The sequence below is a fragment of the Pseudochaenichthys georgianus genome, chromosome 22 (genome assembly GCF_902827115.2).
Source record: "Pseudochaenichthys georgianus chromosome 22, fPseGeo1.2, whole genome shotgun sequence".
Lineage (NCBI taxonomy): Eukaryota > Metazoa > Chordata > Actinopteri > Perciformes > Channichthyidae > Pseudochaenichthys > Pseudochaenichthys georgianus.
This window is the reverse complement of record NC_047524.1, coordinates 34958407-34984677: the sequence shown is the minus strand read 5'-3', so window position 1 is coordinate 34984677 and position 26271 is coordinate 34958407. Positions and strand designations below refer to the sequence as shown.

At 43.7% G+C, this 26271-nt stretch overlaps 1 protein-coding gene across 4 annotated transcripts in view; it reads left to right on the top strand.

The window, feature by feature from the left end:
- adck1 (aarF domain containing kinase 1) overlaps positions 1-26271 on the top strand; it is a 208608-nt gene that overhangs the window by 147429 nt on the left and 34908 nt on the right. For 3 of the 4 annotated variants that reach the window (XM_034111232.2, XM_034111234.2, XM_034111231.2), the window contains 3 exons: positions 20900-21016; positions 22365-22514; positions 23575-23772. In XM_034111232.2, coding sequence (XP_033967123.1) covers positions 20900-21016; positions 22365-22514; positions 23575-23772 — 465 coding nt within the window. The remainder of the gene's footprint in view (positions 1-20899; positions 21017-22364; positions 22515-23574; positions 23773-26271) is intronic. The other variant, XM_034111233.2, reaches the window with a different exon arrangement.

Here is a 26271-nt window from a genome sequence, read left to right as displayed (position 1 = left end):
GTCTTAGTCCCGCCTACAGGAGATGCGAACGGAGGAGTCAAGGAGGGGAACCGAGGAGAGAGGAGGGGAAGCAGCAGGCGGTTAGAGAAATGAGAACTCCTCTCCTCTGAGCGGTCATTTTAAAGAGACGTCCATTAATGATGACAGGAGGCACAGCAGCCCTCTGTCTGATGGACAGATGTGTTCATGACCACTTATATATTTACTGTAATGGCAATTTCGTTGTTCCAATATCCTATATTTTTTTAATTAATTTAAAGTGCGGTATATTGAGACAATAACAGGCTAGTAGTAGTAATGATGTTCCTTTCGTCAAATTAGTATGCATAGAAAGTGACAGGTGGACACGCCCCCAATTATGCAAATGAGCTAAGTCCGTCTCCCATTGGCCAATGAGCTAAGTCCCGCCTCCCATGTCCCGCCTCCCATTCTTTGATGTCAGATTGGCGTGAAAGGCCCCCCGGCGTGATTCTTTTGTTGTATCGATTAAGATAGTTAAGGTATTTGACCCCTGACCCCGAGAGTGGAGTAATTGCCCCGCAATTAGATTAGCCCCAGGCACCCCCTTTGTGTATAGGTATTTTATTGTATCAATTAAGATAGTTAAGGTATTTGACCCCTGACCCCGAGAGTGGAGTAATTGCCCCGCAATTAGTTCAGCCCCAGGCACCCCCTTTGTGTATAGATATTTTGTTGCATTGATTAAGGTATCTGACCCCTGACCCCGAGAGTGGAGTAATTGCCCCGCAATTAGATTAGCCCCAGGCGCCCCCTTTGTTGTATAGGTCTTTTGTTGTATTGAATAAGGTATATGACCCCTGACCCCGAGAGTGGAGTAATTGCCCCGCAATTAGATTACCCCCAGGCAGTCCCTTTGTTGTATAGGTATTTTGATGTATTGAATAAGATAGTCTCTTTGACCCCTGCCCCTCAGAGCCCTTTGTTGTCTAATCTAATTAGCCTTTGATGCCTGCCCTTTGATGTGATGTGTAATTTCACACTGATGAAAGCCTCTGTATAAATGACTAGGCTACGACCAGTGTATAGAGATATGCTCAAAACTAAATTTAAAAAAGACAGACAATTCAGCTTACCAAAAATATTCAACTTTAATCTTTTCAGCATTCCAGACCATCATTTGAACAAACAGCCTCTTATCTAAACACTAAGCATTAAGGTTTCTACACCACCCCCTGGGAAACTCTTGCACAATCATGCTGTAAAATCATTGCATCATTCCTCCAGAACAATCTGAGACAAGCATGTCTCAAGATCTTGTCATAATGAGCACAGTCAGTGATGCAGCTGTAGTCAGTGGCAGGGTCCCCAAAAAAGCTAGGACCGGCCCTGGTCAGTGGGCTCCAAGGAAACTCTCCCTGGCTTTGAGATGAGGGAAGGAATCACTTGGCAGACACACGTTGTCCTCTGTACGGCAGAAATCCCCCAAAACCGCAGTACCTCTTCACACCACTGTTGCCTTGACAACGAGGCACAAGCATAATGTCAATATCTCCTCAGAGATGCGTTCTTTGCACACTTCTTCTGTTCGCAGTGAGCAACTCTTCACCAACACACTGATTCAGAGAACCCAAAAGGTGGTACAGAACTATCCAATGCTGCTGTAATCACATTCAGCTACTGAGAAAAACTCAATTTAAATCTCTCTCCCAACGGGTTACAAAATAAAACGGCTGAGGTCAGGAATGCTGAAACATGTGAATGTTAAAACAAACTAATGATAGTAGTCTGCCTATTCTTTATTACTTCAGTTCTAAGTTAATAGGCAAAACAAAGACACCCTCCTTAACCACTATACTAATCTTTTATCTACTTGGTTAATTCTATTCATTTTCAAATTGTTTATCTAAGTTGTGTTACAAGCATGGTGAGGTTACAGAATACACAAATAACTGTATTCAATCCGCGCCGTATTTGAAAACTGTAATGAATTAAAATAAATATTTAAGGACGTAATATAAGTTAAATATATTGTTAAGCTAATTACTGTTTTATTGTGAAGGCATCTCTGGCGAACAGCGGCCTTTGGCTTTTATTTTGAAAGGCCGTTCCAGAAATATACACCGTAATGTGAACAGGGAGTTCGAGTTCTAGAAACACGGCAAGTTACGATAACAATCGTTCTAATGCATTAACTAAAGTCATGAAAGAGACAAGGAGGGGGAAAGGCGTGTGGAAGCAAGCAATGAACTGAAAATGCCACCAATCCTCTGTTTTAACGTGATGGCGCACATTGAAAACCGAAGCGGGCATAAGCACCCGTCATATAAACATTAATAGATTCCTTCTGACTGACAAGCGTTCAAAAACCCTTCTGCTTATCACTTAGGCTACTACTTTTTGTTTTATTCATAACCTAAAAATATAATTGTGATGAATAGCTTGCTCTTTTTCTGATTGAAACAAAGGGTCTACTCTTCTACAGAATCAGAAAGTACAAATACTGGCTCCGGCTGGAGCTCTCAGCCTTTTCAAGAGAAGGGGGGCTTCTTTCAACAACTAACAACAAACTATTCGTATACCAAAACATTTACCAACATAAAACAAGGTCTTTACGAATCAACAATGACAACCAACAGACAGAACAATCAAGAAACAGATCAATACAACTTCTAAATTACATTACAATATATATTTCTTACAGTGAGTTCGTTATCTAATGTTTAACAAATTATCATCTTTCCATGTGTAATCTAGGTGGAATAATCCACTATTATATTCAATTTGAATCAAACTTTAACCTGCATGTACTTCATATACTCAGCAAACTACTTTCTACTTTCCCTCAACGTTACTGTATGCAATTAAGTTCCTCTGAAATATAATTAAGTGAAATGATCAGTTAATGACGAATAGTGTAAAATTCACAATGCAATGTTTCTTATTTATTTAAATGCAGGTCTCCCTTGAAAAAGAGATCATTGATCTCAATGGGATTTTACCTGGATAAATGAAGGTTTTGAATTTAATTGAAATATCTACCACACATTGATCTATTCATTTTCAATGTTATCCGCTCCAACTTCAGACCACTCGATCATTCACTCCTTGTTTTAAATTCAACGCTCTTTCTTCATGCATTTAAGAAGAGAACAAACAGGAGAGATAAAAGAAGGAGGAGGGGGGGTGTGTGGGTACTCTCACAGACACCCCGGCTGGAACAGGCATTCCAGGAGGAGGGGGGCTTCCTTGAAACAAGAATGACTTCGTATCTATTTATCTGACTAGGTTAATATGTGTTCACTTGTTTTTATTAATACACTGGACAAATCTTGTCGTTACTCTTAATGTCCTTATTCTTATTTATTTGAATGTCCTGTTAATTCAGACGTGCACACAGTCTGAATTCAAAGTTTTCAACGTGGAGCAACACAGAATATTGAAGAACAGAGGGCAGCAGCTGACCACAAATGAGCTTCCTTTGTCTGATGAAGCTCTCAGCTCTGCAAATCACTATGTCACTATGCTCTGTTTTCTCAATTATTACACAGACTTGACGAAAAAAATGACAGAGTTTATTCCCTTATACATTCTGTCCGGCTTTTTGTGCGATGTATTATTTCAACAGATAATTCAGGCTTTTGAGAGTGTTTCGACACCTCTCTGTAGAGATGTGACCCTCACACGGAGATTAATCCCAAGCCAAAAAAATCCTTTATCGTCACGTTTAGCTTTTTAGATTAAGCTTACAGACAAAGGGAAACGAGAGCCGGTCCCGTCACAATTTCGGTGAGGTTTGCGTTCTCTCCCTTGATTTAACATATAACAGACCGCTGGCTTTTAGCTTTCAGCCTTGGTCTGTTATTTAACCCTAGTTTTAAACGGCGACCCGATCTAAAATATCGAGTTTCCAGGTTTTGTCGTGCGGGAATATAACCTCGCAACCCACAAACTGCACCGTTTCCACGCCACTCAGGAATAAACTACCTGAGGTCCACGCCAAACTGCTCTATTTACGTTACGCCGTACTTTCTGTCTACCTGGCGATCAACGTTCACGTGTTGTATATAACTTTCCTAACATAGTAAAATATGCATTGTATATTCCATTTAAACTTTAAAAACACTGTGAAACGCCTACAGACAATCCTAAAGTTTTAGTATATCCAATTACAGACAGTTGATTTTATTAACAGGCGTCTGGTACCTTTTGTCTTGTTTTGCAGGGCCCTGCTGATTGTCTGAGATGTTTGAAAGCGTTTGTTCCCGACCCATTCCGGTCGTCCGGATTCTTCCACAGCTTTGTTTATCAGGCACGTCGGGTCACCATTTGATAGAGATTTTGAGGGATTACTAGTCCGCTTTTCAAATATCCGCGCGTCCCTAACAAGCTGGTTATCATACAGGAAGGAATCCAGAGCATACAATTAACCGTTTAATCAATAATCTACTTTAATGGTAATATGACAATGCAATACAATCAATACAGTACAAATTCAATACAGTTATCTTTGGGATCCCATATTTACCTGATACTCACGTGAGCCAGCCAGAGGAAAGAGGCTGAACACAGCGTGATTCCTGTCTAATACATTGCTTACAATGGGAGGAGTTATCTGATCCTCCCTTCCATACCTCCGTGATTGGCTGCCCAAATATCACCAACACCTCACATCTTAAGTCTCCCCAATCACAGTAGTTTAGCTTCATTATCTTCTAGATCTGAGTTGACTATAACGGCCCCTACACACGGCGGCGTGCGTTGCCGCTTCAACGCTTTTGCCCATTCACTTTGAATGGGGTGACGTCACGATTCGCCGAACTGCATTGCGGGAGCAAAGCGTAGATTCTCTCGAGGTGCTCGCTGCAAAAGTAGAGCAATGTTCTACTTTTGCCGCCTCGACGGAGGCGTCAGCCAATCAAATCCCTCGTATGTAAATATGACAGTACAAGCAGTAGCCAATCAAACCGGGTATATGTTGGGAGAGCCAGACCGCAGTTATTTCCCATATGTCAACAAAAGGAGGAGAAAATGATCGTGGCGGTAGGGAACATACAGGGATACAAACCGGAGGAGCCAGGCATGGGGGGAGGTGGCAGAGGCAGTGCGGGAAACTGGTAGGTTTTCGCCTGTTTGGGGAGTTCATATCCAGTGTACTTCGTTTGAATGGACAGCTAGCAAGCATAGACAGTATATTTAGCCAGCATGGATGTAGCATGAATGCTTTGCTTTGTATGTCCGGGGCGGGACATTCATGTGGTTGGTTGTTGGTCGGGCTGCTCGCGTTGATTCCCCAAGCTCAAGACACGCCCACCGCCAAGCGGCAACGCACGCCGCCGTGTGTAGGGGCCGTGAGTCAAACCCTAACCTTCCCCCATCTTCCTTTGTTCTCAACACCACATGTCAACCGGCCCCAAATCCAGCTCACAGTTTTCTACACAAATCATTTCCCATTTTAAGCTTATTCATAGTTTGCTAACATGAATACATACAAATATTTCCTTACATAACACACATCAAAGGACTAGACTGCAAAGGGGTGTGAGTGGACAGGGGCCAGACAACATAACTTCAAAGAGACTGCCCTAATCAACACATCAAAGAACTAAACAACAAAGGCACTACACAGGGGGGCATTTCACACCTACCTGTGATAACACACATCAAAAGGATCTCGAACAATGGGAGGCGGGACTTAGCTCATTAACATGATTGTACCCAATCACATCAAATGATCTCGCAATGGGGGGCAGGACTTAGCTCATTTGCATAAGTAGGGAGAGGTGTGACCTGTCACACTACCTGTCACTTTTTGACGAAAGGTACATCATTACTACTACTATCCTGTAACAGTTCTGAGAGATATAGCAGCCAGGTATAAAAAGGGGTCTACCAGGGGCCGTGGTGGTTGTACAGTCTGACCGCTGCAGGAAGGAAGGACCTGCGGTATCTCTCCGTGAGACAGCCTGTCACTGAAGGAGCTGCATAGTGAGGACAGGGTGTCCTGGAGGGGGGGTACACATTGTCCAGCAGGGAGGACCATTCTCCTGTCTCCCACCACCTCCAGTGTCCAGAGGACCCCCTCAGGACAGAGCTGGTCTTCTTTACCAGTTTGTTCCTTCTCTTCCTGTCAGCAGCCGAGATGCTGCAGCCCCTGCAGACCACACCATAGAAGATGGGTGAGACCACCACAGTGTCATTGAAGGTCTGTAGGAGGGCCCCCTCACCCCAAAATACCTCAGTCTCCTCAGCAGGTACAGTCTGCTCTGTCCCTTCTTGTACAGAGCAGCAGAGTGATGAGTCCAGTTTATTGTTCTGATGAACACCCAGGTATTTGTACGATTCCACAATCTCTATGTCTGCTCCCTGGGTGTTCACTGGTGTCGGGGGAGAGTGCTGAAGCCGTCTGTAGTCTACCACCAGCTCCTTGGTCTTCCCTGCGTTGAGCTTACTCAAGAACATTAAAAAACAACTATATAAGTACAGAGACATATTATCTGAATTGATTGAGGATTGAAAGTCCACATCAATATAAGCAGTTCAACAACATTACTGTATGTAAGACCAGCTACTTCATCAAATCCCAGATGGGCTGATAGGGGGAAGCCTGTGTAGTCGTACATCTTTGTCTACAGGCTAAATGGTCTGCAGCTCTTCTGGTAGCTACCCACTTCCTGACATATTTTGTGGGGTCCCAAGAGGTAAGAGGAGGTCCAACCATTTGAATGAACATTAGAGCAGAGACATTTTGAGTTTTCAGTTGTGAGCGCATTGATGTTACAACTGCATTCATTTCTGAGAAACCCCTCTCACACTCTGCACTGCTCACAGCAATGGTTTCCACTGCATTCTTAAGCTTTAGAAGGGACATGTGCATCGGCACACTGGCATTCTCCTTAAAGTCCCTATAACCCCTCATACGTGCATCTATCATTTGAGGAACGGTTCACATCTATACTTGGAGATGTGAGGTGATGATAGAGTGCAGCATACATTGTCCAAACAGCATTTACTGTCCTAAAAGATGAAGCCACCCACCTTATCCCGAGGACGCGACCAATCTTCCTCAAGCATACACCTACTTCAGAAACTGCAGCATCAAGCTCTCTTAAGTTCTTTGGTGACTGATGACAGAGACAGTATAGCTTGTCCAGAAAAGCTGTGAAGTGGTTGGTTTCGGTGCAGTGCTTGACTGCATCTGACACAGACAACTCCAACCTATGGTTTAGACCAGGGGTAGGCAAGTAAGTTTGTGCCGTTGTGTCTTATCTACAATGAAGTTGTGGCTGCTTGCAAAGAATACAATATTAAGCGGAACCACAAGACGAAGCATGACACCTTCAAAGTGGCCTTTCCACCCAAGACAGAGGCACGAAAGCGCAAGATTGAAGCACTGACAGCAGGTTCGGCGCACAGCAGCACGATCCTGGTGCGAGGCCTCACAGCCCAACAGAAAGTGACAACTGCGTCCCTAAAGGCGTCGCGGGTGCTCGCAAAGCACAACCGGCCATTCACTGATGCAGAGGTTTTCAAGGAGGTGATGGTGACCATTTTGGAGGAACTGGCCACCGACAAGTCCATGGATGGTGTCATTGCGTCAGTGAAACAGGTGTCCCTCTCTGCGAGGTCTGCTATACGCCGCATAAAAGCACTGTCGGACGCTGTGCAGGGGGTAATTATCAAGCCAATTACTTTTCCTTAGCCATTGGAGAGAGCACTGACAGTACAGATGTAGCCCAGTTGTGCGTCTATGTTAGATATTTTGATGGAAAGGAGTTCAGGGGAGAGCTGCTGTCTCTTATTCCATTAGAAGGGCACACCACTGGGGACGTTATATTTACGAAACTGGAAGAGTTGTTTAGGCTGCATTCATTGTCATTTGAGAGGGTTAACCTAATCGTGACAGACGGGGCTCCTGCTATGGTGGGAAAGCACAGAGGTCTGGTAAGCAGGTTGAAGGAGCACGTCCCCCAAATGCATGGACTGCACTGTCTCATCCACCAGAGTGTCCTTTGCGCCAAACTCAGTGGTGAGCGTGTCATTAATTTTGTCTGGGGTACATTAAACACCCAGCATCGGCTTTTCCGACAACTTGTGGCTGAGTCAGAAGAGGCCACCCACGATGACCTGCTGCTTCACAATGACGTGCGCTGGTTGAGCAAAGGGAAGGCGTTGGACCGCTTCTGTGCGCTACTGGATGGGTCAAGGCGTTTCTTAGATTGAGCAAGATTAGGGCAGCAGCTGACCACCTTGCCCTTCTGGGAGACGAAAAGTTCATGTCCAATGTAGCATTTTTAGCGGATATATTTGGCCACCTAAACCAGCTTAACCTGCAGCTACAGGGGAGAGGCAAAACCATAGTGGACATGGTTGAAAAGCTCGAATCCTTCACGAGGAAGCTGGAGTTGTTCGAGTCAGACATATCCACTGGCAGGCTCCTCCATTTCAGTACACTAAAATCACAGGCACTGGGACAAGTGACAGAGCTGATGGTGGACTTCATCAAGCAGCTACGGGTCAACTTCACGTCAAGGTTTGAGGACTACTCCATCCCAAAATACATCATTGCCTTTGTACGGGATCCTCTCACACTCCGACCAAGTGGAGACTTCACCTCCAAGGCGAAACAAATGATCCCCTCCTTAGACGAGGCTGCATTAGAAATGGAGCTAATTGATTTTCAAATAAGCTCCCTGGTCAGCGATGCGCTCAGAAGTGCGGAGTCTGTGAGTGCCTTTTGGATGGGAAGCTCAGAGGAGTATAGCACGATCAAGAGACTCACATTTGATGTGCTCACAATGTTCCCTTCCACCTATACATGCGAGTCGTCCTTTTCTTCAATGAATGCGATAAAGACGCACGAGAGAAATCGATTGACGCATACAAACCTCGAGAACTGCCTGTGGATTAAAGTGACCTCCATATCACCAGATATCCAAAAAATAGCGACCGATGGGAGTTTTCACATTAAGGTGGACACGGCAGCAAAAACATCGTTTTTCAAGTACTGGTCAATTTTGAGATTTTGTGCTATTTTGATTCTATAACATGTTTTCTTTCAGGCTTTTGGAAGGAAAATGTACAAAATACACATTTAAGTGTTTATTTTACTATAGTTTGTCTATTTGCATCTGTAGATTTCTCCTAAATTCACCAAAAGTTAGCATTCTAACATAACATAAAGTACCGCGACCGCTGTGTGCACCATGTCATCAGAGGTATCGCTGGAAAGCTGTGTCTCTCCTGCACAATCTCATCGGATCCAAATATGGTCATTTCCTTTGTATCAGCAACCAATCGTGAAAGCACCAATGGGTCTTAAACCAAGAAACGAAATGTCATTGGCTGGTGTCAATTTCTGACAACGTGATTCGTTCAGATGCGTCACGTGGTGTGCTAAAACACTTCCTGGTTAGCTTTCCGCTAGAAATTGAAATCTCAAAATGGCAAAAGAACGGCGAAAAAAACATTCACAGAGAAGACAACAACAATTGTCACTTGCACGAAACAAGGTTATACAAAAAACAAATGAACCCAAACATGAAATACCTTCACGGAGTGCGTCGAGGCACAAGCTATCAACCCTTTGGATGATTGCTTGTGGGTTTAGGAGGATTTAAACAGGAGGGTTTAGCTAGCGCCTCACTGCAATCTTTAAAGGTCGTTTTCTCAAAATGAGTTTTTTCTCCTACTCTGAGTTCGAAATGTCAACTTCAGTAGCACGTAGAGACACCAAACCTTCCAGTTATATTCCTATCAATATTATGAAGGCTTTTACAGAAGGGTTTGTTCATATATCATTCATAGCCTGAATTATACAACATTGTATACCTAAAAACATGGCGAAAATGGATATTTTAGGGCTGTTGACAGTATTTTCTGATTTATGGAGTGATAAAAAGAGATATCCAATATCCCTTCTGTAAAAGCCTTAGATACTAATATGACTACAAAATGAAACAAGTATTTTGAACCTGGCTTTATCCAAAGTTCAGATTTCGATTCCTGAAATGTGTTAAAATATGTGCATATTTAATGAGATAATGGATCATTTTCATATTTAAACATGCTATTTCAGAAAACTTGTAATACAAAAGACAATTGCCTTATTGTAAGTAATTAACTGGAGACATTTCTAGCTGATACAGTACCTCTAAGTTAAAAAAATTACCCTATTCACCTGGGGTGTCTCGCCTTAAAAAAATATAATTAGGCTACTAAATACAATTACGACGCTTGGGATCACACCAAGCGTCGTAATTGTATTTAGTAGCCTAATTATATTTTTTATATTTTTTGGATGAATTGCTCATTGTAATTATTATCCCTAATGTAGCGTGTTTGCTCTGTCGTTTCAGGAGCATATGCACCACCACTCCTCGCCCTCCATGATCAAGCGGTTTCTCCAATTTTGTTGTCAATGTTTTGCCTGAACTTTGTTACTGTTCACATATAAGTAAACATTACGTTTGAATGATTTAGTGAGCTGGTGTTATTTTTTTCAAACCACACACCGAATGTTGGCTATTTCCACGCGCTGTCCACCTATTGATCCACTATCAGCCTCAGTGCAACCCGCAGCCTGATTGTGCCTGTGCTGTGTGTCATTCACTCTCAACATGGATAAAGTACAATAAGCATTCTTCAGGTGTGGGTAGATTATCTATTCGGAGATTTTAGCCTATATGTGCGACTGTTGGTCCGAAAAAACTCAAAATATTTTTTTATTTTGTATTCTCAAAATTACGGACCAAATATTATTGCTGGCGGGCCAACAATGCGCGGGCCGCCTATTGCCGACCCATGGTTTAGACCAGGCATCCTAAAAGTCCGGACTCTGGTCCAGGGTCCGGACCGAACCACAACTGTCTCTGGACTCTGAGCAAATTATACTTTTCATATGTATTATCTGTATTATCTGTGTTATCTGCGAGACATCGCCACAACGCAACGAGTCAAAATGCTTCGCTATGTCCACTGCAAACAGCGCTCTGCATGTCCGACTGTTCCACTGTCTGTGTGTGTCTGTCAACGCATTGGTCCAATCACATACAGCATCCTGTCAGCGTTTTTTCCCCCCCACCAACAGTCTGCGAATCAGAGGCACAGTAGGGCGGGTCTTCGCGGAATGCCGGTGGGAAAAATGCGTGTCTCGTCTCTTTCAACCTGTCTGAGTCAGAGCGAGAGTTTAAAAAAAAAAAAAAGAGTCAGAGCGAGAGTTAACAGCTCATCTAGTTGCATCTGTACTGTAGCTAGTAGCCTATAGTTTCACCTACAGGGGTGACATGGGGTGGCATCTGCCACCCTAAAAATAGGCCTTGCCACCCCAGCTGCCACCCCAGTTGGCAGCTTTGTTTTGAAAGAAAAGTTGTGCCTCGGACATTTATGAGAGAAAGTCTCTAATGTCCGAGTGCAAGTGAATGCAGCACAAGATGCACGTCTTGTAACCCCTCCCCCTGGCGCGAGCGTGGAAATATGATTGGCGGCGATTTCATTTGAACGGGACGGCGCAAAACGAGAAGCATTCAGACCCAAGTACTGAAGGAATGAGGTATTTGCGGCTGTACTCAGCATTGAACCAAAACGCACTAAAGCTTTGATCTTAATAAGTTTGTGAGGCGTTTTGCTGAACAAAATGGCAATCGCCGCATTCAGCTATAATAGACATGTCAACTTGATGCTCTGCTCATGGATGAGCATACACAACTGTTAAGATGATGACATTATGTGTGTAAATATATTTTTTTCTTTGTGGGGGTCTGCCCCCAAAAAACTGTTTTAAGTCCTGAGAAAGTCAAATAAGACGGTGTGTAAAACTACACTGCCCAGCCAAACAAAAGTAACCACTTTGATTGAACTAGACCAGTAGGTAAGGGCTCTCCACTGGATAATAACTGAAGTATAAAAGAATGCATGACTGAAGTGATGGAGACCAAGTTGAAGGCAAACAAAAAGAGGAAATAACAGGTCAAGCAAACCCCCCTCTCAGATTCCACAGCAACCAGAAGAACATAAACACTGGCTGGTGATTTGATTAATTTGCTTTGTGATGGAATTAAAAAATGCACAGTGCATTTCCTTAGCTGTGGGTGAGTCCACTGACACCACTGACAATGCTCAGTTGCTGGTGTTTGTGAGTTGTTATGATGAGGCAAAGGGGGAGTTTGTTGAAGATGTGTTGGGCCTGACGAACCTCAGTGGACACACAAGGGGGCAAGACATTTATAAAGCAATAATGGGAATGCTGAATGATAGAGGGTGCAGCTGCCTTTATTCATAACTGTGCAGCTCTTACACTGCAACTCTGAGGGGTCAAGCACAGACACAATAACTGAAAACTGCTGCAAACAGATTATTTTTGTTTTTGCAACCTCATGTTAAGAATCTTGTTGCAATTGTTTAAAGGTTTAAATGACCGAAATAAACGGACCTTTGTTTTATTGAAAAAAATGTTTTTGGACCTTTAAGATTTGTATTTGAGTACCCCTGGTTTAGACAATGCCAGCCTATGAGGCCTGGGTACTTACTTCTCAATTTTGTGTAGACGCCATTCTTTCTGCCTACCATTACGGAGGCTCCATCTGAGCAGAATCCCACCAGACATTCTTTCAGAAAAGCATCATCAAGGCCATATTTCTGTAGACAGTTGACTAATGATTCCATCTGCAGTTGTACTCTCTAGCTCGAGAAGATCTAGGAAGAAGGTCACAGGCTCTGAGCTATCAACTGACGTTCTTAGGTACACAATAAGACAAGACTTCTTGCTTAACGATGTGCTTTCATCCACAAGAACAGTTAGCTTTGGTCGGGTCACTTTGATACTTGCCAATAGGGCTTCCCTCATTTACTTTGAGATAAAATATACAATGTCTGTACATGTAACATTTGAGTGGAGTACTCGGCCAACATTTACACCATTTATCATTTGTAGTTCTATTAGTCCAGGATGATCAGAGTATGGCCGATTATTTTTTTCAATGTAGTATGCTGTTCTAAAGACATTATGGGTGGAAGCCAAAATGTCTTTTTGAGTTTTTAGAAAGCTTGATTTTAAAGCTTCTTCATTTTGGCTTTTTACTATGTCCTGTGCTAATTTGTGACTCTGTAAGACACTATGTTCATTTATTTTATTTTCTCTCAAAGATTTCATTTGCTTCTCATCGCTGTTGCCATATGGGCCTACCCTACAGTTCTGCCATTCAGTAGAGAATGAGTACCTCTGTTTCCCTGTTCTCATTGCCCCAAGGGATCCCGCTTCCCTGCATGACTTGCATCCTATTTTTTTATTTCCAACTATTAGAAATGGATATTTCTGTGTAAAATATCCCAATTGACTTTGATTCCAGCAGTCAGGCAAGTTGTCAGCCTTTCATACACGGCTTCCTGCTCTGTCCTCTGTCCTCCTCAGGCTGCCCTGCTCCTCTGTCCTCCTCAGACTGCTCTGTCCTCTGTCCTCCTCAGACTGCTCTGCTCCTCTGTCCTCCTCAGACTGCCCTGCTCCTCTGTCCTCCTCAGACTGCTCTGCTCCTCTGTCCTCCTCAGACTGCCCTGCTCCTCTGTCCTCCTCAGACTGCCCTGCTCCTCTGTCCTCCTCAGGCTGCTCTGCTCTGCTCTCCTCAGGCTGCCCTGCTCCTCTGTCCTCCTCAGGCTGCTCTGTTCCTCTGTCCTCCTCAGGCTGCTCTGCTCTGCTCTCCTCAGGCTGCTCTGTTCCTCTGTCCTCCTCAGGCTGCTCTGCTCCTCTGTCCTCCTCAAACTGCTCTGCTCCTCTGTCCTCCTCAAACTGCTCTGCTCCTCTGTCCTCCTCAAACTGCTCTGCTCCTCTGTCCTCCTCAAACTGCTCTGCTCATCTGTCCTCCTCAAACTGCTCTGCTCCTCTGTCCTCCTCAGGCTGCCCTGCTCCTCTGTCCTCCTCAGGCTGCTCTGTTCCTCTGTTCTCCTCAGGCTGCTCTGCTCTGCTCTCCTCAGGCTGCTCTGCTCTGCTCTCCTCAGGCTGCTCTGCTCTGCTCTCCTCAGGCTGCTCTGCTCCTCTGTCCTCCTCAAACTGCTCTGCTCCTCTGTCCTCCTCAGGCTGCTCTGCTCCTCTGTCCTCCTCAGGCTGCTCTGCTCCTCTGTCCCCCTCTGGCTGCTCTGCTCTGCTCTCCTCAGGCTGCTCTGCTCCTCTGTCCTCCTCAGGCTGCTCTGCTCCTCTGTCCTCCTCAGGCTGCTCTGCTCTGCTCTCCTCAGGCTGCTCTGCTCTGCTCTCCTCAGGCTGCTCTGCTCCTCTGTGCTCCTCAGGCTGCTCTGCTCTGCTCTCCTCAAACTGCTCTGCTGCTCTGCTCTCCTCAAACTGCTCTGCTCCTCTGTCCTCCTCAAACTGCTCTGCTCCTCTGTCCTCCTCAAACTGCTCTGCTCATCTGTCCTCCTCAAACTGCTCTGCTCCTCTGTCCTCCTCAGGCTGCCCTGCTCCTCTGTCCTCCTCAGGCTGCTCTGTTCCTCTGTTCTCCTCAGGCTGCTCTGCTCTGCTCTCCTCAGGCTGCTCTGCTCTGCTCTCCTCAGGCTGCTCTGCTCTGCTCTCCTCAGGCTGCTCTGCTCCTCTGTCCTCCTCAAACTGCTCTGCTCCTCTGTCCTCCTCAGGCTGCTCTGCTCCTCTGTCCTCCTCAGGCTGCTCTGCTCCTCTGTCCCCCTCTGGCTGCTCTGCTCTGCTCTCCTCAGGCTGCTCTGCTCCTCTGTCCTCCTCAGGCTGCTCTGCTCCTCTGTCCTCCTCAGGCTGCTCTGCTCTGCTCTCCTCAGGCTGCTCTGCTCTGCTCTCCTCAGGCTGCTCTGCTCTGCTCTCCTCAGGCTGCTCTCCTCTGGAACTTATGGTGAATAAATAAAAGATACAAATGGCTTTGACACGATAAGTAGCAGTGATGTCTTGCATACCTTTTAAAGAAGTCTGTAAGTTTCCTCCTTTTTGCTTCACTCATTTCTGCATCATGCCTCACTTTAAACTCTGAAACTTTCAAAGAGAAAGGAAATAAATATATGCATATCTCAGCTTTATGCACACACATTCATAGCATCAGGCTGGGGCCAGTTATTTCATGAGAGGGGTACAATAAAAGCTGGTTAAATTGACAAAGACAGTATAAAGTAATTTTGTAAAATAAACATAAAATACAATAATTGGTATTTGTTTTGGTAAATTTAAGTGACAATTTAATTAAAAAACATAAACAGTATTTGCTTTTATAAGGTAATGAACAGTTTAATCTCCACTGTACATCCGGGTCTCTGATTTGATTTAATTACAATAAATCGTAATATTGTAATTAACCTTTTTTTGGAGGGGAGCCATAGGGGGGTACCTGGTCAGTGTTACGGGGGCACTGGCCCCTGTTTGCCCCCCCCTAGAACCGCCCCTGCATAGCATGATTTAGGAAACGGGCGCTCTGCACGGAGGAACCGCAGCAGAGTCCCGCGGGAGGTGCTGCGGGACACACGTTCACTGACAAAGCCGACGAACGATAGCTTGTCGCAGAGATCTATTATTCTAAAATAAAGTCAACAATATCGACCATTGGCTTTATTGACGCAGAAATAACTTTTATCAGGGAATGTTTAAATAACCACAGACATCAGAATTATATATATATTAATAATATAAGATATAATATGTTACTTTTGTGACTGGGTAAGTACCATTGATGTATAATAAGAACTACAGCGTGGGAGGCGGGCCTAATTTATTCCTATGAGAGTTGCTCATTGGCGCATGATGATAAAATGGCCCAACTTTTGAGAGAGTGAAACGTCACAGATTACCCAGCATGCCTGAGAAGCCCCCGTATGTGCACTCATAGCGCATGCGCAACTTTAACCAAAATGCTCGTTCACATCAAGCACGTCAATTTGCGTACACGTAACAGCACCGCACGTTCATGACAGCATGGTAATGATTTGTTATTATGATGGATTTGATATTAACGAGGCGGCAGTTAGCAGCTAGTAATTATGCTAATGTACATCAATCGTTATGTACTTATATTACGCTGTAACAGGATCTAGTGATATCCAAGCAACAGAGCTTCATTTAGCATGAAAGAATGATTGCACTGTATGTATATATATATATATATATTAGGGCTCTCAGTCGATTAAAATATTTAATCGCGATTAATCGCATGATTGTCCATAGTTAATCGCGATTAATCGCAAATTAATCACACATTTTTGATCTGTTCTAAATGTACCTTAGAGGAATATTTTTTTTATACGTTTTTAATACTCTTATCAACATATGAGTGGACACATATGCTTTATGCAAATGTTTATTATCATTTGAACAATGAGAAATATTCTCATGAATATTAAACACAAAAACCTCTGAACATTACAAATATTCGCCTCAATTCAACCTGGAACCTCTCTCATTCAATAATACAATACAAAGTGTGTGTGTGTGTGTGTGTGTGTGTGTGTGTGTGTGTGTGTGTGTGTGTGTGTGTGTGTGTGTGTGTGTGTGTGTGTGTGTGTGTGTGTGTGTGTGTGTGTGTGTGTGCGTGCGTGCGTGCGTGCGTGCGTGCGTGCGTGCGTGCGTGCGTGCGTGCGTGCGTGTGTGTGTGAGTGATGGATCGTTGGAGCTGTGTGTGTGTGTGTGTGTGTGTGTGTGTGTGTGTGTGTGTGTGTGTGTGTGTGTGTGTGTGTGAGTGATGGATCGTTGGAGCTATGTGCAACGGGAGCTGCCTGGACGCTGCAATCATGTTGCGCGTACTTTCCGTGCTGATTGTGCTGACTTTTCGTACAATGTCCCACTGTCTGGCTTCCTGCATAAAGTCAAGTCGCTCCTCTGTTTTCATTTAAACAGCTCCTTATATCCGTTAGGGTTAGGGTTATAACCCCAACCCTAACCCTAAGCACTTTAGTTAGCATTACAGTCTTAGCCTTGTAATTTGTATTAGCCTTAACATGAAGTAACATTAAGTAACCCAAAATGTTAAACAGTAAGAGTAGTAGTCATATTTCGTGAACCCTTTAAAGAGTACTGTCACACCGGTGTGATCATTCGGCCTCACTCGTTAGGACTGGCTCACTTCGTTAGGACTGGCTCGCTCGTTAGGACTGGCTCACTTCATTAGGACTGGCTCGCTCGTTAGGACTGGCTCGCTCGTTAGGACTGGCTCACTTCGTTAGGACTGGCTCGCTCGTTAGGACTGGCTCGCTCGTTAGGACTGGCTCGCTCGTTAGGACTGGCTCACTTCGTTAGGACTGGCTCGCTCGTTAGGACTGGCTCGCTCGTTAGGACTGGCTCGCTCGTTAGGACTGGCTCACTTCGTTAGGACTGGCTCGCTCGTTAGGACTGGCTCGCTCGTTAGGACTGGCTCACTTCGTTAGGACTGGCTCGCTCGTTAGGACTGGCTCACTTTATGGCGCGTCTCCATTACAGTTTAGGAACTGGGGTAGTATCTATAGTAACGAAGTGTAACAATAGCTCTAGCTAATGCTATCTGCCTAGCTAGCTAGCTAGCCTTCGGTGCTCCATACAAGCATGGGTTGTCGAACATAAATGTAAGCATACAATAGACTTCTTTGTTAGAAGTGAGCTTTAGAACAGATAGGGACACAACACTTCCAATTAAATAACAGAGTGTTAGCAACAACTTACCATGCAGAACCTCCAGTAACGCCGTTGCTGAGTCCAGACCTCCCTCCCAGCGCTAGCCGGTCTATGGCCGTAAATGGTGTCCATTAAGTCAAACCACTTCCAGTTTTCCCTACACTGCAAGACATATCAAACACTATCATATTGCGAGTTGTCCCGCCGAGCTCCCGCTGGATCTTGTCATCTGCAATAAAATGTAGGAACGTCGTAACTTCCTTGGCGGACCACGGTGTGCTTTTCTTTGCCATTTTTGTTGATCCTCTGTTAACAAAAATGCTGTTTATAAAAATGCTGCAAGCTTCGCTATATATATATTAGGGCTGTCAGTCGATTAAAATATTTAATCGCGATTAATCGCATGATTGTCCATAGTTAATCGCGATTAATCGCAAATTAATCGCACATTTTTTATCCGTTCTAAAGGTACCTTAGAGGAATATTTTTCAAGTTTTTAATACTCTTATCAACATATGAGTGGAAAAATATGCTTTATATGTGTGTTTATTATCATTTGAACAATGACAAATATTCTCATGAATATTAAACACAACAACCTCTGAACATTACAAATATTCGCCTCACTTCAACCTGGAAGCTCTCTCATACAATACAAATGGTGTGTGTGTGTGTGTGTGTGTGTGTGTGTGTGTGTGTGTGTGTGTGTGTGTGTGTGTGTGTGTGTGTGTGTGTGTGTGTGTGTGTGTGTGTGTGTGTGTGTGTGTGTGTGTGTGTGTGTGTGTGTGTGTGTTGGATCGTTGGAGCTATGTGCAACTCAAGACATATGCTCGAACGGGAGCTGCCTGGACGCTGCAATCATGTTGCTGCAATCATGAGTGTGCTGACTTCTCCTACAATGTCCCACTGTCTGCTTCCTGCATCAAGTCAAGTGCTCGGCGCAGTTGTGGCGAAATGTCGCTCCTCTGTTTTCATTTAAACAGCTCCTTATATCCGTTAGCGCAGCTAGCTAGCACCAGATGCTAACAACAACAATGCACGTAAGGTCTCTCTCTCGCTCGCTCGGGCCACACACACACACACACACCCTCCCGGTCCTCCAGATGGCCAGTCGGTGCCTGCCGGTGAGCGTGGAAGTGTGGTCTGCCACAAGCGGGCGGCAGGAGCGGGGCTGTCAGCAGATGGTATTTTAAACTCGATGCGCTCTGAAACTACGGGGCGGCCGAGGAAAAAAAATACACATGCGTTAATCGCGTTAAAATAATTAGTGGCGTTAATTTTTTTTTGCGTTAATGCGTTATTATATATATATATATATATATATATATATATATATATATATATTGCGACGATTCTCTCTGACCAATCAGCAGTCGAGAGTGACGTCACAGCCTGGTTGCCTGGCCCTAGAACCATGGGGCCAGAAAAACTGTGAATTAGGACCCGCTAGCCGGTACTAGGCCAAGTGGACCAAAAGCAACCAAAAGCAACCAAAAGCGGGCCGCTGACGTCACAGCCCTCTTAAACGGGGCTCCGCGCTGTAGTGGAAACGCGCCATAATACACAATTTAAGCCCGGGGGATAAATGCTAACGTTACATTAGCATCGGCGATGTGTTCTACTTCATGCTATCTGCACACATGGTTGACATTAAACATTAAAAAGATCAGGCAGTTCAGAGAGAATCAAAGGAAGGAAGGCAGGCAGCTTTGCATGACATTCTTCTGGACGTGTTTCATTGTGGTGATAGTGAGGGTAGTCAATCACTTTTTTGACAAGACAGTAGTGAGGGTCATCTTGGTGACGTGTGTTGTTGTGAAAGTCTGTGAGACCAGAGATGTTGTTCATTGAGCGTTTCACACAAACAAATGTGTTACTTCACAGTTTTACGACACATTTTCATTTTTTTGACTAGCAAAATCATCTTTTAAATTGACAAACATCATAAATGTGATTCGTGGCACATTTCAAACGGGATCGAAAGATAATCTTTCTCTCTCCATTTACTTCAATACATGACTTTTCTGAAATAAGGTCCCATGGAGCTCACCCGGAAGGGGAGGGACTTCGCCACTCTATTTATTCCCTTCCACTGCTACGCCGACGATGTACAGATCTATCTGCCTCTCAAAGCAAATCAAGTCAAACACTCACTACATCAGTTGATGGACTGCTTGATAGAGATCAAATCCTGGCTGAGCCAAAACGTTCTCAAACTCTACGAGAGCAAGACTGAGGTCATCTTTTTTGGACCCCAACCGCCAGCCTCTCCGGTTGATATTCTGGTCTCCCTCAATAAAAACATCCTCCCCTCTGTCATGAACCTTGGAGTGACCTTCACTAGCACTTTTGAATTCGACAAGCAGGTCAGCACCGTAGTCAAATCCTGCTTTTTTAAAATAAGACTATTGGCCAAAACCAAGTCATATTTATCTTTTAAAGACCTATAAATGGTTATTAATGCCTTTGTTGCCTCAAGACTGGATTACTGCATGTGGGTATGGACCAGGCCTCGATTAGACGCCTGAAGCTAGTCCAAAACACAGCTGCACGTCTTCTGACTGGCCACAAAAAGCGTGACCACATCACCCCAATTCTGGCCTCACTGGCTTCCAATTCGGTTCCGAATTGATTTTAAACTTCTTTTATTTGTTTTCAAAGCACTAAATGGGCTGGCTCCGGCCTATATAGCTGAACTCCTCCAGCGCTACACCCCAGCCAGAGATTTAAGGTCTGCTGACCAGCTGCTGCTGATAGTGCCCAAGACCAGGCTCAAAACCAGAGGGCCCAGACCCTAGGGGTTTTTAAATCTACACTTAAGACACACTTCTTCTCGCTGTTCTTCTAGTCAGAGCGGAGCATGACTCCTGACTTTTCCCTGTGTTTTTTATATTTCTGTTGTAATTTATTGTCTTTTATTGTGATTGTAGTAATGTGTTTATATTACATGTACAGCACTTTGGCTCGACCAAACATCGCTTTTAAATGTGCTTTATAAATAAAACTTGATTTGATATATAATACCTTGTTACATTTAACATGTATATTATCTACTTACTTGTTTATTTCTAGTCTTTTAACTGTTATTGTACAATGCCATGTCTTTTTATGCTGCTGTAACACAAACATTTCCCAAATTGGGATCAATAAAGTACCATTTTATGTTATCTTATCTAATATTACGTTGTATTCCCAATAAATTGAATATTTTCTAATACGTTTAAAGCCTGCCAGAATGATTTCTACATAACTATTTTTCTATTTAAAAAAAGTGTTCTATATTTGAATAGAGGTTTGTTAGCTCTAATTAGAGGTCTATCCTGTTTCAGCCTGACAGGCCATCTGAACCTAGATCTCTCTTTACAGGTTCCCAAGATACATTGGGATCTGTCCACAAAGAGGATTCTGACCATGGAGTTTGCTGAGGGGGGGCAGGTAAACGACAGGGAATACATGAAGAAACACGGCATCGATGTCAACGAGGTACTGCCTGCTCTGTGTGTCGGTTGGTTACAAAGCTTATACTAAACTGACTGATAATCACACACACACACACACACACACACACACACACACACACACACACACACACACACACACACACACACACACACACACACACACACACACACACACACACACACACACACACACACACACACACACACACACACACACACACACACACACACACACACACACACACACACACACACACACACACACACACACACACACACCCATACGAACAAAAACTATAAGTGTGTCTACACAGCCTAGCATAGACTGATGACTTAAAAATCATTGATGAAAGTGAAGAAACGCCATAGCTGCCCAAGCAATATCTCTATCTATTATATCTATAATTAAATGCATCCTCCCTGTGTTCACTATGTTGCTCTAGACAAAAGGCTGACCTTCTGTTGACAGTCGGTGGGACACCCCCATGCACAAGAACAATATCAGACAACAGAGGTTATTTTTCTTAGGCATGCTAGCCCTAAAAAACAACTTCCTCTCATGATGAATGATGTATCGCAACAGTGTTTCATTAAACGAGAAAAACTGTGCAGTTTTGCATCGTTAATGTCTTAACATTTTGCTGACAACATTGGAGTTCCAGTAGGAGCTCAAAATGCAAATACTTACCTGAAAGTGAGCACAATAAGTTCTTCTTTAATCTTTATCATTGTTAGAGTTCAAAGGCGAAAAATATGCATACATTTGCCATACATTTTGAAATCATGGACCTCCTGTTGGATTTGCAGCTTATGTCTAGGAGATATTGTTTGTTTCCAAATGTGACATATAGCGATGCAATAATTTAAGTGGGGGGTCTTTACTTTGAAAGCTGTGGACATCGATGAGCCAATTCACCACACCCCAGACCGAAACCTGTCACGGTCTGTCTGTTTTCCTGTTTTATTTTGACATTTATTTTCTCCTGGTTTCTTACTCCCTGAGTTGTCCGTCCTGTGCCTGATTGTCTCATTGTGTTCCCCTGCTGCCCCTGTATTTCACCTAGAAAATATCTTGGGATCACATGTACTATATGGGTAGACGCAGACAAACCAAGGGTTTCAAAATAACATTACATTTGCCACACTTTAAAGCTATACACACAATAACTTCCAATCAATCAGCACAACAATACCATGACTATGCACAAATCATAAATGTCTTCATTTCCAAATAACTAAGTGCATAAATCATTATTAACAATATCAAAAATACACCAAGATTGTCACACTTACTAAAGGTGAGACAATAGTGAGTACATTCTAAGTGTCATTTTTGAATTGTTCTCCTTTCTATATCATGTCTCCAACAGATCTCAGAGAACCTGGGCAAGATCTATAGTGAAATGATATTTGTCCGTGGCTTTGTTCACTGTGACCCGCACCCGGGCAACGTCTTGGTCAGAAAGTGTCCTAAGAGCAAGAAGACCGAGATCACCCTGCTTGATCACGGTCTTTATCAGGTAACACATCTACAGGCTGCCTGCAGATAAAAAAACTCTATTTTCATGCCGCTGGCCAAGCCTTGGTACATACACTGGTAGAGCAGCAAACACACAGTCAAGGTGCCCGTAATAAATCATGGCTTGCGCACACACTGTCACATGCAGACACACTTCTATTAGAGCGACAACACCATAAAAGCTTTTTGATAAACAACTAATTTGATGTTGTGCTTAGCAGAGTGCAGGATGTTGTGTTGCGATGTGTGCACCACAGCTTTAGTGATACAGTCAAACACACACACACACACACACACACACACACACACACACACACACACACACACACACACACACACACACACACACACACACACACACACACACACACACACACACACACACACACACACACACACACACACACACACACACACACTGCTCTTACAAACACTTGTGTTAAACTCAGTTTATTAACTGCTTGTTCCTGTATTCATAAAGAATTAAGGTAGTCCTTCAAAATTGGCACACACAAACGCATGCACAAGCAAACAAACTAACACACACACATATTTTTCTAGAACCATAATGGTACCAATTAACTCCTTATGACTTCTGATTACAGCTGTCATTTTGGAGTAGAATATTGTTTCACTCCTTGTGTAAATGTAAATATAAATGTAATATAAAGACATACAGAACACACCCACAACTTGCAGAAGTTATGATGATTTTTACTTAGATAATGATTATTTGTCAACATACCTAGAAACAGCTACTGTGTTCTTCTACTCCTCTACAGTTCAGAGGTACATGTATTTAATACCTTTAGTTACTTCACAGATGTGGATGAATGATGTGATATCTAATCAAGTGTTAAATCAGACTTTAGTTCCACCTGGAGTAAATCCACCAGCTACCCTGCAGTCTACAAAGCCATTCAGACTAGCTGCACCTTCACCAGCTTTGAGAACACTTTAATGATCAATCATTATAAAACATATCATATATATTATTCTGAAATGGACCAATCTGCAGAATAATGTAATTGTCTGGTACTTTTACCCCCCCCCCCCCCCAGGTCCTGGAGCCAGACTTCAGGTTGGACTACTGTCGGTTGTGGCAAGCTCTGATTAGAGGGGACATGTCGGGGGTGGAGCGTTACAGCCGCAGACTGGGGGCTGGAGATCTGTTCGCGCTGTTCGCCTGCGTGCTCACTGCTCGATCCTGGACCGCTGTGAACGCCGGCATCAGCTCTGTGCCTGTCACACACTCTGAGGTAGGCCTACTGTATGAGCTCCAACAGACGGATAGTGCATGTTCAGAGTATTTATTCAGATGATTGCCTTTATTTAACAAAGTGCACAGGTTACAGTCCATAAAACATGTCTATAGCCTAGAAATATAAATGTTGAGCCCACTATGTAAAGTGTGGGATGTTGAACAACATACAGACACGGTATTATTGTCCACACTGTGTTTAGACAGCAGCAATTAGCCAAATCACTATCAGTTTACTCTGTTGGCACAAGGTGGACGAATATATAAATATGTGTCCCCGGTGTGTAAGGAGACTCACAAAGTGTCAGAAAACAAAACTCTCTCTCTTTTCCTCCTTACCCACATCTCTAAAAACGGGGGTACAACGGAGCTGATCCAGATTTGCTGCGTTATGATGACATTACTAAAATGTGGGCTGGCTTTGAGCCCACGGCCCTATCAGAAACGTTGCTGTATCAGAAACAATGCCTGACATGTTTTGGAAGTAATATGGCCTGTGTTTACATTAGCAAGCATCGCTAACACTCGGAGCTAACCTGTACTGGAGAGATTATGTGTAAAAAAGCCGGATATAAAAAGGTACTCACCTTGTGGTAAACCCGCAAGAAAAAAATCATTTGAGCTCCATACTGTTTCAGAAATAATCTTTGATGTGGTTTTGAACATGATATGGCGTTTAATTTTTGCCCGAAAAAAAAAAAAAAAAAAAATAAGTTTTAACAACATGTTTATTTATTGACTTTTCATTCCTGTATAATCATTTTGCGCAAAGATGGCACTGTTTGTCAGAGCACTTCATCCTTCTGGGATTTCATGAAGAACAGCTCCAACGCCTGTGTGTATGGGAACACCTCTGGTGCTGGTCCATTAACTGCCAGTGTTTCCCACAAATCTGTTTCCCACATATCTGAAATATACTTGGGGGGGTGGTGGTAGCGGGGGGGGGTGACGTGCAACAACATTAACCTTTCTGTTGGTCACTTGTTAGCAGACCCTTCACGCGATGGCAGAGCGAACAGGTACAGGCAGGGCCCATAATAATAGCCCTATAGTTTAAATCTACTACCCACACATGGAAATGGGTTACTTTAAAAAAAAAAAAAAATGTATTTAGGAACCTATCCATGTGATTTTTAGTGGGGGTCGACCTCAAATCCTCTATGGGGGTCCAGGGGCATGCCCCCCCGGTCAGATTTTATTTTTTATTTTGGAGTTAAATGCATCAATCTGGTGCATTTTGAGGGCAAAATAAAGAGACTAGATCTATTGAAACACCTATATTAAACAGAACTGTATACATTTCAATAATCATAAAATCATGGCCATAACCAATACCATACCATTTCCAATATGAAAAAAACACTGAAACTTGTTTTTGGTTCATTTATAGTTGTGAGTGTGTCTGTGCTCCTGAATCAGCCTCTCCTGTCTCCCTCCTCTCCTCCTCTTTGAGGCAGCAGCAAAGACTAGTTTTCTCTCAACACGTTTTAAAAGTGTATCTTACCTTTTTTCACCCAGTTAACTTTTTATTTATTTATTCATGCATATTTTACTAATCACATTACATTTCATTTAGCTGACGCTTTTATCCAAAGCGACTTATAATGACCGATTACAGGGACATTCTCCCTGGAGTAACTAAGGGCTAAGTGCCTTACTCAAGGGCACACTAGTGGTGGTGTTCCTCGCGGGATTTGAACTCACAGCCTTCCGATCTTCAGCCCACCTCGCTGATTAGACCAATCACTACCCTCTCAAATGGAAATATGTGTTTACATAAATGGTGACCACACCGTTTGAGACCCACTGAGAACTTAGACTAAGTTAACTATCTAAACACTCAGAGTCCTTTACCTCACCTGAGCTGAGGTTATCCCGAGCTTGAATTACACACAGAGACCAATCAAGGGCTTTGATTTATGATCTGTATGACAGTGCAACACACTCTCACTCCCTAAGCGTCCAATAACGACGTTTGGTCAGTGTCCGTGGCGTCCAATTGTGACGCTCCTAGGCTCCTTCAGCGTCATAAAGGGACGCAAATAGCTTTCAACTGATTGCAATGTATTCCCATCTGCGTCGGGATTTGACGCTCATGGAAGCACGGCATTCGTTTATGTCGGCTGCCCTTAAAGGTAATGTGAGCGTCCATTCCCAGGAGTAAAGGATGGCAGAAGACACTACACTACCCAGAATCCCCAGCTATCGTTTGGACTACACCATGTGCTCTGCTTGACAAACCCCGTGATAGTCCTCAAGCTCTGTGATTGGAGAGTGTGCTCCGAGGGTTAAGCCGATTCTCGAACAGCACTTGAAATGGGATGGAACCACGGCAGACTGTCCAAAACTGGATTTGAACGGGTCCACCGCGTCCCCCCTCCCCCACCCCGTCCCCAGAACTACACATGCTGGCTATTCTGTTTCGCAACATGTTCTCTATGGCACGTCTCTACTGGGAGTTGTAGTTTTAAAAGACGTTTTCGTATTTCCCATAATA